The 15,236-nt window shown below is 43.8% G+C and overlaps 1 protein-coding gene across 1 annotated transcript in view; it reads right to left on the reverse strand.

Annotated features, from left to right (window-relative positions):
* The window catches only part of HYDIN (HYDIN axonemal central pair apparatus protein), a 285,840-nt gene that overhangs the window by 120,343 nt on the left and 150,261 nt on the right, over positions 1-15,236 (reverse strand). The window contains 9 exon segments of the mRNA XM_087971902.1: positions 1,344-1,538; positions 3,263-3,413; positions 5,891-6,130; positions 6,631-6,777; positions 7,420-7,611; positions 9,139-9,266; positions 13,110-13,246; positions 14,421-14,554; positions 14,799-14,926. Of these exon segments, the coding sequence (XP_087828028.1) occupies positions 1,344-1,538; positions 3,263-3,413; positions 5,891-6,130; positions 6,631-6,777; positions 7,420-7,611; positions 9,139-9,266; positions 13,110-13,246; positions 14,421-14,554; positions 14,799-14,926 (1,452 nt within the window).

Raw genomic sequence — 15,236 nt, forward strand, 5'->3', positions numbered from 1 at the left:
CCAACCCCGCTCCCAAGTAGGAGACCCTACATCATTTCTGATAGATGGCAGTTCAGACTCTTCTTGAAAGCCTCCAGTGATGAAGCTCCCACAACTTCCAAAGGCAACTTCTGTTCCATTGGCTGACTGTTTTCACTGTCAGAAAATTCCTCCTTATTTTCAGGTTGAATCTCTTCCTGATCAGTTTCCATCCATTATTCCTTGTCTGGCCTTTGGGTGCCTTGGAAAATAGCTTGACCCCCTCCTCCTCTCTATGGCAGCCCCTCAGATATTGGAAGACTGCTATCATGTCTCCCCTGGTCCTTCTCTTCCCTAGACTAGCCATGTGATAGATAAAATAAAAATAAAAAATGTAGTCATCCATTATCAAACTACTTTTAGAAAGGCTAATCCATCATTCATAAATAAATTGAATCAGATTAATAAAAAATAGAACGCAGATATTGACTCCAGGTATATTTTTTTGCCCGGGTTCAGTATTCTTCATTTGCACCTATTCAATTCAATGAAAGCCTCCAGGAGGGGATGGTTATGCAGCCCCCACATGAGTAAAGAAAAAACGTTCCACAGCAGGCACCCCTTGCTTGACAGGTAGCCTTTGCCGTGGGGCTGATTCTGAATCTGATCTGGAAGAAGCTGCTTCAGCTGAGCCTGTGAAATGACAGCCTGGAAAAAGATACAATCAGGAATCCACTGAGGCTATTCAAACTCAGGCACCACCTGAGCATGTGGAGAAGTCAGATGAGCACATCGTAAAGCCTCCTGGGCCCTGCACAGGTAGAAAAGAGAGCAGAGCAGCAAAGGTCTGTTAGGTCCCTTGTCAAGGAAGGGAGTAAACCTTTTGATCATGAATGATTGGCTGCAGCCTTATTTAAGAAGCAGCTCTGGCCACACTCTCTTTTGCTGGAATCATCTGATTCCAGCTTTTGTGTGATGTTCCTGTTTGAAAAAACAAAACAAAAAACTTGAGCCTCTGCAGTGGCTGACCATGCTCTTAGAACCCTGGATTAGCTTTGGACAATTCTTCTGCACACTCATATTTCAAAGCCAGCTGTGATTTGCTTACATCCCGTTGTTCATTGTTAACTCTTCAGCCTTGAAGTAAAACTGACAGTCTCCAAAGCACCCGTGTTTGAATGTGTGTGATGAAAGCCTGAAGCAGTATAGCTTTGCATAAAACAATTCCTGTCAAGTTCTTCACTTATCTTAAATAATTTATAACAATTGTTTTTAGCACTCATGAAGCTACCAGCAAAATAGAGAAAGCAAACAATTATGGTCATTCCTATTGGCATCCTTTTTACTGCACTTGTATCTAAAAGCTACTGTAAGAATGCACTCACCTTGCATTTGACCTTTTTCCGTTCCCTCTTCTTCCTCTTCTTCCTCCTGATCAATTTTGGATTCTGCCTGGAGTGTCCGGTTATTGTCCATAAGTGACAGAGAAGGAAGAGCAGAGCCCCCTGTGACTGCTGCTTGCATAACTGAAGGGTGAGGCTTCATTCCATGTTCAGAAAAATGAGTGCTTTCTTCTTCCTCTGTCCGGGAACAAAAAGAGGAAGGATGCCATGCACACCAGACCCGTAAGAATGCTTCCAATGGAGCATTCTAGAGCAAAACACAGCAGAGTGTTGAGAGTAACTGCAGCCACTATTTCTGCCATGGGAGAGGCCTCTGACCTGACTGCTCCCTGCCTCTTCAAGGACTGCTTTGTGGTTCTGTGTCTATCCGGGACACAGACAGGCCCAGAACAGACACCGTAGCTGCATTTATATGTGTCTCCATTAAATCAATGGTAAAATTATATTTTTGTTTGATAGGCAATGCTATTTTGGAGTAGAAATTTAATGTGCAATTAATTGTTCCACCACGAGACTATGAGATAAGCCCTAGCCAGAAATAGGCAGCAATTCTTAACAATCAAAGCAGAGAAATATTTCAGCCAAATGATCTAATTTCTTCTGTCTATCTTACTTTATGGATTTGATGTTTACCCCACCTTTATTTTGGGCCAAGATAGTCTACATGTCCAATGCTCTGGCCTCTTGTTTTCTCACCACAGCCCTCCTGTGAGATGGTCTGGACTGGCTGCCGTACCTAAGAAAGGGCAGAACTCAATCTCCCAGTTCAGCCCTTGCTCCAGCCTGGCTCTGTGTGTTGGAAAAGGAGGGTCCCAGCTTCAGGCTGATTGGGCCTCCTTGGCTTCACTTCACTTTGTGTGGGGGGCTTTCCACGTCTTTCCCAAACAAGAAGCATGTGATTTCCATGCAAGATGATGGGTAGGGCAACCCCTCCTTGACTGCAGGCAGTGCACCCAGCTTCCACCTTTAGCTGGCTTGTTTTGTTAGTATTGTGGCTGGAATTAGCCAAGCTCAGAGCACCAATCCTCCAATTGGCCTCTCCTCAAGCAGCCATTGCTCCTGGTTGCCAAAGGGAAACTGGAGTTAGCCTGCATAGTCACTTAAATGGTTTCATTTGCATGGAAGATACTTCAAGGACCATACTAGCCAAACGGCCCAACGACTTCTACTCAAAGGATTTGTTTCTACTTCTACATTTGTTTATCACATTCATATGACTAATGCGAAGATATACTTAAATCATGAGGGGGTACAATGGCTCAGTGGTTAAAGATGTTGAGCTTGTCATCTGGAAAACAGAAATCCTGGGGTTCAAGATCCGAATTAGCTCCTGTTACCTGCCCCAATTCCTGCCTACCTAGCAGTTTGAAAACGTGCAAATGTCAGCAAATTAATAGGTATCATTTTGGAAGATAACGGCCTTCTGTGTGCTTTGGCATATAGTCATGCCAGCAACATGCCCACAGAAAGGGTCAGTGCTGACTCCCTCGGGGAAGAAACGGAGATGAGCACTGGGCCTTAGAGTTGGATATGACTGGCACTTTCCCCTTTATCTTACACCTACATTGCTCCTCCAGGAAGGAGTCAGAAGTTTTATTCCATATTCAAAAAGAAAATCAATTAAGCAGCAACCTTTCATCTGTGACATATCAGGAGTTATTCTGTCCCAATGGCTAAATGAAATGAATTTATGTGAAGCACATCATTTCTGCCTCTTTATCTTTTTTCCTGACATTAACAAAGACCATCACTAGACTTCTCCTCAGAGGCAGAAAATTAGAGCCCCAGAGTGTTTCTTTAATAAAAGATGAAGGGAGTTTGCTCTTTTCAATGGGCAGAAAAGGACAGAGCAGAAACACGCTACTCCTGGCTGGCTGCAGTGCCACAGGGCCCTCCCTCACCATTATCCAGATTCAATCCTTCCTGGTCGCCTTGAATCTTCTTTTGTTCCTCAAAATATTCCAGCACTTCAATAGGCAGCTTCTCTCCTGGCATGCGAGGAGGCAGCAGAAGGATACGGTGGTTATCGTAGCCCTTCAGCATCCGCAAAATCTGCAGTCAAGGCAGGGCAAACAGTGAAGACTTTCTGGCACTCATGCATGGCACTCTCAGACAGATTCCAGGTGAGGGTTTATTCTGAAATGCCCCATCCACCTAGATTTTTTTCTTATCTTAGAAACTCTTAGAAACTCGCATTTCTTTTTAGAAGGACAATTTCTACAATCCTAGATGTCACCTATCGCTTTTTTCACCTATCTAAAGGGACCTTCTGCTCCCACTTGTTTCTACCTGTCTAGTTCTTAAGATGAATGGAAAAAAATAGAAGTTGCAGCAAAATATATTTTGTAATCTTTGTGAACTTGTATTTTGATTTGTCCCCTTTACTTTTCCTCCTGAGCATTCTTGATGACTTGGATTTGTCTTGGTTTTGTTATCCACCTGTTCTGGAGGCTGTAGGGCCCTGGATAAGGATCAACAGGTTTCGGTTCAAACTAAGCAAAACCAAGAAGTTTCCTGGTTCTGGGGATCTTCCATTTTTGGCTGGAAACCAAAGTCCATTCAGTAGGTTGGGCATGGGTTTCATCAGTCAAGGAATGTGCACATTTATGCTTTGTCCCTAGAAGGCACAAGCACCCAAATTCATTCAGTCTAGTTTGGACGGAGATAGAGCCCTTTGCATCCCATCCAGGCCACGACTGTCTCTACGGCACTAGGACAGGACATCCACAGCATCCCTCAGGTGACCCAGCATGGAGATGTAAAACTAGGTATATCATCATACTGATGATTCCTCACCTCACCCAGCATCCTCATGCAGATATTCAATAGGAAGGGAGAGAGGACCAAGCTCAAAGTAGGGGTTGTGGGCTTCCCTCCATCAATACCAACTGAAACAGACCCCAAGGAAGGAGGAGAACCAGCACAACACAGTGCCCCTGAAGCTAATCCAGAAGGATACCATGATCAACAATACTGAAGGCCATTGGGAGTTCAAAAAAACAAGAGTGGTAATACTGGCCTCATCTCCCCCCTGTCATCCAAGAGCACAATGAATGCTTTTTTAGCCTCACCATAACCTGATTTCAATCCTGACTAAAAGCAGTTCAGACAATCCACTTCATCCAAGATCCTCTGAAGCTGCCATATGATCATTTTTTCCACAACCTTCCCTATAAAAGGGAGGTTTGTGACTGGATGAAAACTATCCAGACAGTTGGGTTGAGCGATAGTCTCTTGAGGAGAGGATGTGCCAGCATCTCTGTAAGCTATTGGAACCAACTCCTCCCTCAAGGAAGAATGAACCATCACTCAGAGCCAATCATGTATCCTCTCCCACAACTTCTGAAGGCAACTTCTGTTCCATTGGTTGATTGTGCTCAGTGTCAGAAAATTCCTCCTAATTTCTGGGATGAACCTTTCCTCGATCAGTTTCTATCCATTATTCCTTGTCTGGCCTTCAAATGCCTTGGAAAATAGCTTCCTCTCTGAAGCAGCCCCTCAAATATTGGAATATTGCTATCCTGTCTCCCCTGGTCCTTCTCTTCACTAGTTACAGGAACATGCCTAGTTCCTGTAACTATTCTTCATATGTTTTAGCCTCCAGTCCCCTAATCATCCTGGTTGCTCTTTCTCTGCATTTTTTCTAGAGTCTCAACATCTTTTTTATAGTGCGGGGACCAAAACTGGATGCAACTATATTCAAGCAATTATATCCACAAGATACACCATACACTCCTCACAGCAACCTTGTAAGTGAATCCCACCATTAAGCCCTCCAAGGAGAGATCAGGTCACCTGAAACTGCAGGGTGGCTACAATAAGTAGCCACCAAGGCTTTGAATGGACTGTAGACCTTCCAGAACCAGCCAAGCTCCTTCTGGAGTCCAGTTGGGTCAATCAATCCCCTGAAGTTAGCCAGTCTAATAAGGCAAGCCCCCCTGCCGAGGCAGGAGATGATAGAGAACTAGAGGCTTAGCAGGGAGTGATCTGACCAAGACAGGGAGAAAGCAATCTCTCTCCAAAATGCAGAACACCCTGTCATAGCTCTGATAGTCAGATGTATGACCACTATTATGCATTTGGTTCTGGATAACTGGGAACAGGCCGTTATGGTGAATTCTGAACTATCTCAGACTCTGTCCCAGAGAAGGCAAGCTGAAGTCCTCAAGAGTATAAGCCTGGGGAACTCCATTGCCAACCTGGCCATGGAGTCAACAAACTCAGGTAAGGAGGTTGCTAAGAGCAGGGAAGCTGGTACAATAGCAATACTGTTAAGTACATGGTGTATAATCAGTTTAATTAAATTTAAATCCTCTGATGCCTTTTACTTTTGGGAGAGTGCCCCCCCCCCAACCATTTCAAGTGTGGTCCTTGATTTAAGGACAACTTATTCTAAGGTCTACAGACATTGTGATACATTTCTGCATCCAAAAGACATTTTAATTGCTGATCTCAGAATATCTTCTTGGAGGAGGATTATTTATTCAATAAATACTATGGGTTATTCTTAACTGGCACAGATAGCTCACCCGCTCTTCTAGAAGATATTGCTGGTCAAATTCTAAGGAGTAGAACTCAATAGGGAAGCTGCAGGGGTTCTTCACTACCACTTCAGCTTCATCCCCAATGCCATAGGGAAGGAGAGGCCCCAGTTCCAGGAGGGAGGGGCTGAATTCAAGACGTGGCTCCAGACCTTGCCCAGAGACATTCAGCAGTAGTTGCTGAGTGCTTTGCGAAATGCTCAAGATCAGGACATTGTGGTACAATTTCTAAGATATAAAAAATAATATTTTATTACAAATAAGAACAGATAAAAAGGCAACCCAAATCATCTAAACCCAGAAGTCTCACAGCTTCAGCTGGTAGTATTTGTTCAACTCAGAACAGCTGGAAAGAGAGATTTGGGTTCTGTCCTGTTGGACAGAAATGCAAAGGGTTAACCCAAAAGATTTGCTGTCTATCTGCACTATTGGAATGTAATCAGTGTCTGGTCAGTCACTTTGAGGTATCGTTCCCTTCATAGTGCCTGAGCTCAGAACGGGAAGCCCAGCTGCCCTTCCATATAAAGCCAATTTAAGAGCAGGAATGGACTTAATCCTGAAAGGGAAGGTGAGGAAACATCCAGGCATAATGCCTCCTTAATAAATCCACTTTGCATGAGGAATTGAATTGTCCAATGAAGCCCTGTCTTTCTTCACCGCTCCTGCCATCAATGCATCTCTGCTCTTCAGATACTTCTTGTGCTCCAAACAGCTTTGTCATTTCATACCTCTTCTCTTGGGGCAAACTTGACCTGCACATTGAGCCGCTCTCCGGGAGCCAGGATCCCATACGGGGGAATCATCTCAAAGACATGGGGCTTCACCTTGGGTTCACGCATTTTCCGGCGCAAGGTTATCGGCATGTGCTTATCCACCTGAGCTTACAACAAACAATGAAGTCATGAGCAAAGCTTGCCTCTATGCTATTCTGAAGAATCCTTCTGAAAGACAGCACACCCTGGAGGATGAGAATTATTGCCTCAGCCCACACCAAACTTTTGACTGAGTTTCTAGAAACACCTTTATGGTGTCCCTGGAAGTAAGGTGAGTTTTCCATTCATATGAACAAGGATGAAAGGTTTTTCTTTTGCAAGCAAGTGAGGCTAATGGAGGTTTCAAGAGAAACAAGAATCCAACTCCATCTTCTCCACTGCACAGGCATATTTCTGATCCATAATATGTGATTAAAAACTTATCAAATAGAGTATAGGGTCATTAGGCTGTGTGGAGTTTTATTTTGCATTGTGAAGGATTTGCATGGATCAAAACAGAATCAAGAGTTGTGTAATCAAGCGTCTGTGGCAAATCTTTTGCAATTTATTTTATTAAATTTATATGAAAACAAAATCTTGTTTTTCACTTCTAAAATTTTCCTGAATGTTACACAGATCAAAAGGGCTCAGCCCAAGAACCAAAACTGTATCTTAATTTCCATCCCACTCCAAATTCCTACAGATCAAGCTGTCTTTCAAGATGCAGAGAAGAGCAAAGAGAGATCTGTTTCAGTGTTATGTTACCTTTTTCATTTGTTCATTGCTTGTGGCAAACCACTCGCATACGACCTGCAGCTGATTGTGAAGCTGGATGGTCTCCACCTGGCACTGTCCACACTGGACAGCAGAGAATTCCAGATTGTCATTGGACATGCAGAGAGATGGCATGATCACGGTGGCCCGAAGAGAGATGTGGAACGTGGGACCAGCCATAACCTGCAGCAAATCGTATCAAACCCTCCTGAGCGTAATGCATGGTATATGACTTCCATTCTCCCCCAGACCCATCTATCCTCACCCTCAGAACTTCTGGCATAACCATAGGTCAAATGCTGCAAGGCACATGGACACCACCTTCCCTGGGCCCTTTATCCTGATTAGAGAGTACAACTGGAAAAAGGAAATGAGAACAATCCAGGCAATTCAGGCTCTGAAGGACAGCCCCCATTACCTGCAGGCCATCACAGTCTGGAGGAGCCATCTCAACCACTGCTCCACTCCATCTTGTAGTAAGCAGGTGGGACTCCCAGGGCAGAGGATCTTTCCTTTAGCCTTTAAGTTCCTTCCCACCAAGCAGGGGTGGTCTGGTTCACATATCCAAGCCAACTCCACTAGATAAAGGCACAGTCATTCTGCTCTTGTAGTTGTTAGGATAAGCTGTTGGTTCTACAGGCAGGCTAACTAAACTGTTCATCAGATAAGCTGTTCAAATCTACTTGCCCAGCTCTCACGTCATATCCCCTGTCTTTTCCTTTCCTGTAACTCATGTAACTCAGGGCGTCCTGATCCTGCAAATTACAATTGCACTATCAAAAACCCTACAAGGTAGATGACTGAAGTATAAACAGTAACCCTGCAGTTCTCTACATCACCTCCCCAAACACGAAGGCCAGACCTACTAAATTGACCTGTCCCAGATAGCTAATGTACCCAGCAGGGTTCAGAGGGAGCTTGGGATCATTTGAGGATCTGTTGCAGGGTTTGACCAAAGCTCTGGTGGCTACCTAGAATGAGAAGGCATCTGGGTTCTGGATTACATTAGATGGCCTTCATCTCACTCCTGCATCCCAGAATTCCCCTGGTTTTTGGAGGAGCCGAGGGAGATGGAGAAGAGAGGCCTAGAGCACAGTTGGTGGATCACCAGGAGCAAGTCTGACCATACACAGGCTGGGGCCACTAGCAGTAAGGGCCCCATGGAACTAAGGGTAGTGAAGCACAACTATTTCTTCAATTTTATTGCATCCACTGTGACTGAGGCCCTCCTGGGGAGAATAGCTCTGAAGTTCGCTTGCAAAGATGCTGGGAGGAATCTGCTAGGATTGCATGATTCCAATGATTCAAGTAGACTCCATGTTAGACTCTGGCCTTGAAGTGGGTGACTGGGGGTGGGGGGGGGGGGGCGGTGAGGGAATTGCATTCTGTGGAGTCTGAGCAAGTGGACCGGCTTTTCTCAGAGGTCAGTCTGGCCACTTCTGTGTCAAACCCAGGTCCCTCCTGGCTGATTATGGCCACCTGGGAGGGTATGTGTGATTGGTTTAGGCAAAGGCTAACCCCTCCTTGAAAGAGAGGGTGATCCAACTGCATTCAAGGAAGTGGTGAGCCCCTTCCTTAATGCATCATAGTCTGACCCAGACAATTTTTGTCTGTTTTCCCCCTTTTAGGGAAGATAACTCTGTACGTGAGTTTGTGCAGTTGTGTATGCCTCTGCACATATGTGTGTGTATAAAAAAACCTTCCAAGCACCTTGATTGGCAGCAGCACTTCTATCTCTCCAAGGGCACAGCCAGCACTCTGGGGGTCAAACCATATTTCAAACGTCTCTGTTTCGCAGAAAGGCAGATTCTTCACCCGATCCAGTTCAGTGTTGAAACCTGACTCAGGATAACAGCAATAGAAACAGCTCTCATTACTTATAAAAATAAATCCCTCCTGAACTCCATATATATTGCATTTCCAAGACATTCCAGTACAGAGGTGCTGGATCCCCACTAACAACTGCAGAAGGATAGATGTTGAAAAACAGATAGCCAAGCTCTACATGCTACATTTAAAAAGTCCCTACATCTAAAAAACATCCAAGTTACCCAGGAGCTTGCTATTCCTGAGACCATCGTCTGTGAACTGTCCTTAAATATCACACTTCGGTTCTTACTAGTTACAGAGCCCCTGATTATGACATTGAACATGCAAACAAGCTAAATACACTGCCCACACGCTTTTATCTTTCTTGGTGACTTCAATCTACCCCATATTAACTGGACCCTTAACAAATGTACAACTGAACCCACACATGCAACCTTCTACAATGCAGTAACAAATCTGGGACTAGAACAACTACTAACCAACAACACTAGACTTAACAACTGCCTCGATCTCATCTTCTGCAATAGTTTGAATTCAATTTACAGAATGCAAATTAAAGAACCCTTTTCCAACAGTGACCACAACATGATAGACTTTTGTCTCAACATATGTCCACACAAAAATCATCACAATGATGGAATCCCAAATTATAACTTCAAAAAAGGCAACTATGATCTTATAAACAACGATCTCTCATCCCTTGATTGGCAATTTCTATTCTCTGGATGCAATACTGTAGAACAGGGGTCCCCAACCACCGGGCCGCGGACCAGTACCGGTCCGTGGAACATTTCCTACCGGGCCGCCAGTTTGCTGGGCGCCGCCATCTTGTTTGACGAGAAAGTGCTTCCGGGTGAGCTTTTCCGGTTGGAAAGTGGCGTTTGGTTCCTGAAGGAATCCTCGCGCCTTAGTTTCATCGAAGGGGGGGGGGGCTTCGAATGAAACTAAGACGTGAGGATTTTTTTAGCACCCAAGGCAAGGCGAGCCGAGCAACCATCCCGAAGCCGTCCCGAAGCGAAGCCCATCGACAAAGGTACAAAGGAGGAGTTGAAGGTGGCGGGGAGAAGTGGGGGACGGCTGGCTGGCCGGTCGCTTGGCTCACCTTGCCTTGTCATGAGTGCTGATGCCGGTACCGGGCCGTGGATCATTTTGTGATGCCAGTACCGGGCCGCGGCACAAAAAAGGTTGGGGGCCACTGCTGTAGAAGACCATTACAACATATTTTTACTTGAAGTCAAAAGAGTCATCAAACTATATGTACCATTAACAACTCCCAAAACCAGAAAAAACAAATTACCCATAACAATAAGGAAGCTTCAATCCAAAAAGAAATCACTTTGGTGGAAAAACAAATCTGGTCACATTGCCAACTTCAAAAACCGATACAAAACTTTATGCCACCAGATAAAAACTGAATGCACCAATTATCACATTAAAGAACAAGAAAACCTTCTATGCACCAATTCCACCCGCGCTTTCTACAATTTTGTAAACAACAAACTAAAAGACTCAAGGTCCATCCCACCCCTGAAAGGACCTAATGGTAAAGACTGCAACGACGACACTATTAAAGCCAACCTCTTTAACACATTCTTTGGCTCAGTATTTGTAAACAGTAATGGATCATGCCCAGTATTTCCTAGTCGAACCACAGAAATCTACAATGATCTAATACATACCGATTTTACAGAAGACAATGTTGAAAAAGCACTACACAATCTAAATCTATTGCACCATCTCTATCTATTGGACCGGATGGAATATGTGCCTACTTCTTTAAAAAGCTATCCACTGCCATAGCAGAACCTCTAAGCATAATCTGAAAAATCTTTCAGGACCAGCTCGTTGCCAAAACTATGGTCACAAGTCATGGTCATCCCCATCTTCAAAAAGGGAGACCCCAGCCTAGCTGAAAATTATAGACCAATCTCTTTATGCTGCGTCACCTGTAAAGTCATGGAATCAATTATTAACCAATCCATCATCCTCCACTTAGAAACAAACAACCTACTCTCTAAAAAACAATTTGGTTTCAGGCAAAAAGTATCATGTAATCTGCAACTCTTACACTGCAAAAACATATGGACTACACAACTCAATCAGGGCAAAGCAATAGACGCAATCTACATAGACTTCTGTAAAGCCTTTGATTCAGTGGTACACGACAAACTACTCCTAAAATTAAAACCTTACGGTATCTCTGGACACCTGCATAACTGGATAGAAGCATTCCTGTCAAACAGACAACAAATGGTCAAAATTGGGAGTGTCCTATCAAATTCTGTACCTCTCAACAGTCGTGTCCCCAAGGTAGTGTTCTAGGACCAACTCTTTTCATACTCTACATTAATGACTTCTGTGATCATATCAACAGCAACTGCATTCTCTTCAGTGATGATGTAAAGCTATTCAACACCACAGACAATACTGCTACCCTTCAAAAAGACCTTGACTATGTATCAAAATTATCAAACAAATGGTAATTTCAAATCTCAATAAATAAATGCTCTGTCCTACATATTGGCAAAAAAAATCAGAAAATAAAATACAGGCTGAATAGTCAAGTCCTTGTTGATGATCCAAACTCTGTCAAGGATCTTGGAGTACTCATCTCTAATGACCTAAGTGCTAGAGCCCACTGTAACTACATAGCCAAAAAGGCATTAAGAGTTGTTAACCTAAACTTACGTAGCTTTTTCTCTGGTAATATTACACTAATAACTAGAGCATACAAAACATTTGCTAAACCAATACTTGAATGCAGCTCAGTCTTGAGAAAGTTGAGAAAGTCCAGAAATATTTCACAAGAAGAGTTCTCCACTCCTCTACTCATTGTAGAATACCTTATGCCACCAGACTTGAAACTCTAGACCTAGAAAACCTAGAACTACGTCGCCTTCGGTCCAATCTAAGTATGGTATATAAAATCATACATTGTAATGTCCTACCTGTCAATGAATACTTCAGCTTCAACCATAACAACACAAGAGCAAACAATAGATACAAACTCAAGGTTAATCGCATCAAACTTGATTGCAGGAAATATGACTTCAGCAACAGAGTGGTCAATGTCTGGAATACTCTACCTAACTCTGTGGTTTCTTCCCCAAACCCCAAAAACTTTAACCTTAGACTGTCTACTGTTGACTTCACCCCTTTCCTAAGAGGTCTGTAGGGGGCATGCATAAGCGCACCAACGTGCCTACCGTCCCTGTCCTATTGTTTTTTTTGTTTTTTTTATTTTTATCCATGTATTCATAACTATGTTTCTACTTATACCTATTATCTTGTAAGCAATTGACAAAAATAAATAAATAAATAATAAAATAAATGGACAGAGCTTTGGCTTGATTTTGGCTTAATGTAACATGTGAACATAGTCATTAGGATTTGTAAGTGATAGCGACTGTCTGGGTGTGCACATCTACATATATATGTATGTACGTGTGTGTATATTGAACAGGCTGAACCAGGGCTTACCAATTGTTCATTTGTTTCTTATTGGTGCTAATCAGCAAGTTAGACCTGGCATTATTTTTTGTCACGGTAACAGAAGCCTCTTCTGGTCTGGGGTAAAAGGGCAGCAGTAAGTTGACTCATGTTGCAAACACAGATAAAAGTGAGCAAGGCTAGGAAGAGTTCCTGAGAGATCCTTCCTCCCTCACTGCAATCTCCATGGCATAGGAGATGACCAGCAATGGACAATTGGACATATTAAAAAAACTACACTTGTTCAGTAAACATGGGAAGTTTCAATGTATTTTGTTCCATTTCAATTATTTGGGCCTTAAACCATTGTTTACTGTTTCAACATAGGCTAGGAAAAAAATGGAATGATGCCATTCTTGTACCTGTATCCCGTAGGTCCCGTCGATCTGCATGGAAGGAGACAGGGAAGTGGCCAGTGTTTGTGATCTTGATGATGTGAGTTCTGATGGTGCCCATGATTATATAGCCAAAATCTAAGATATACTCAGGTAGCTGGGCTCTAAAAACAAGCATGATGATGATGTTAACATAAATAGGATGAGTAATATTTTCCACAAAATCTGAAATTTCGCCAGTTCATTCATTTCAACTACACTAAAGACTGGCATGACTGGCTGTGCTTATGAGGGAGAGAAAGGAAGTTAAGCGGCAAGCCATAGAGTCCTAGACTCAGAGGGCTGGAAGAGACCTTGGAGGACTTCTAGTCCAATGCCCATGGCAGCAATCCTTATACCACCCCAGACAAATGGTTGTCCAATATTTCCTTGAAAACCTCTAGGGATGGAGCACCCACAAATCGTGGAGCTGTTCCATTCATTAAATCTTCTGTCAAGAAATTTCTTCCTAGTTTGAAATTGGATCGCCTGCTGAAGAGCTGGTTGCTCCTTATGCTGCCCTTAGGTGCTTTGTGGAATAGGTTGACTGTGACAGTTGCTCAGGTACTGGAAGACAGCTACCCTGTCACTTCTTGTTAAGCTAGACATACGGTACCTAGTGTCAACTATCCCACTCATTCACCCAGCAAAGAAAGACTCCTGGACCATTGTTTTGTCAAGTGTATACGTGACAAGAGCTTAATCTGGCTTTTTTCGCACAGACAATGCAATTAACATCCTCTTTTTCCTGACCACCACCACCCCCGCTCCGGTTATCAGCAAACATCCAATTAAATGCTGGTATATTGTTTGGGCAACAGGCCTTTGATTTCACAGGCTTTTCTGCTTTGCACTCTGTTAGGTGACCTTGGCTAGCAAGTGTTCCTCATTCCTTGGCAAGCATGCTTATGTTTCCCACTGCCCCACCCCCATCTCCTCCCTGCATTCCAATCCTCTTCCCTTCCTGTTGCTGCCATCTCCGTTGCTAACGTCAGGTTGCCAGCTTTGCAAAGCTTGGCTTGGGGGAATGGCAGCCATGAGACCTATTTCCTTAACTATTCATCATTCGATTCCTTTCTTTGTACCTTCATGCACAGAAATCCTTTCACAAGCATTTACCCAGCCTAGAGAAGAGAAAACCACAGCTAGCCTCTCAGGCTAGACAGTGTGTCTCCCTGCTAAAGAGAGGCCCAAAAGACCAGGTGAACAGGTTTGGGAGCATGCATTTCGTTGATGATTCCCTGGGAAAACTCCTGGAAGCCTATCCTCTTGGACCAAAAAGAAGCTATATGCACTAACTTGACCAGTTTCCGGCGAGCTCGCTGACAGCCAGCAGGGTCATCCACTGAAACAGAGGCCAGCAGCTTCTGTTGCTCCAGAGCGTGCTCTTGAACAAGCAGCCTTTCCAACTCCATCTGCAGTTGTGTGTCAAGCTAAAGACATCAGGAAGAGTCAACTCTAGCATGTCCATGGCAGTATTGGACTTCTACTCTTGCATCCTGACCTCACACAGAACAGGATGTAGCCCCACCCACCCACCCAAACATTGGCCTTTGATGCCACTTCCTGAGATGGTTGTGTCATATAGGAGTGTGGTTGCTCCTCAGGGGATTAATTCTACCTTACTGCCTCCACCCAGCTCAGCTGATAGTCAGATGGAAGAGCTGTTCATCTTACCGTGGTGAAGGATTCTTCCATGGGTGGTTCAGTCGTCAATGCTTCAGAATTACTAGTGAATTCTTTCTGTGTTTCCTGTTCTAGTCGCTGCTTCACTTCTTTGAAGATGATGCTGTGCCGTTCATTTCCTATGTAAAGCAGGAAAGCCAGGCATTCTGAACTGAGAGCAAATGCACTTGAAAGAGGCTATGCTCTTTTCAGTGGCTTCCATATTCTAGACTCCAGCTTTCAGGGTGCATTTAATAACATCAATGGACTAATTTGGCTCCTTTGCTGCTTTCCATTTGGATAGTTGAGCAGTCCGTGGGTGTATCCTGAGGATATTGAGCTCTCATGCTTTAGAATGCTTTCCCCAAGAAAGTGGGCTCTTCATTCCCTTATTTTTCAATATAGTGGGAACATAGAAAAAACACCTCTTTTCACAAGCTTTTTCATGGT

The sequence above is a fragment of the Notechis scutatus genome, chromosome 9, assembly GCF_049901735.1.
Source record: "Notechis scutatus isolate UNSWTSFEM ecotype Mainland chromosome 9, rNotScu1.2, whole genome shotgun sequence".
NCBI classification, from domain to species: domain Eukaryota; kingdom Metazoa; phylum Chordata; class Lepidosauria; order Squamata; family Elapidae; genus Notechis; species Notechis scutatus.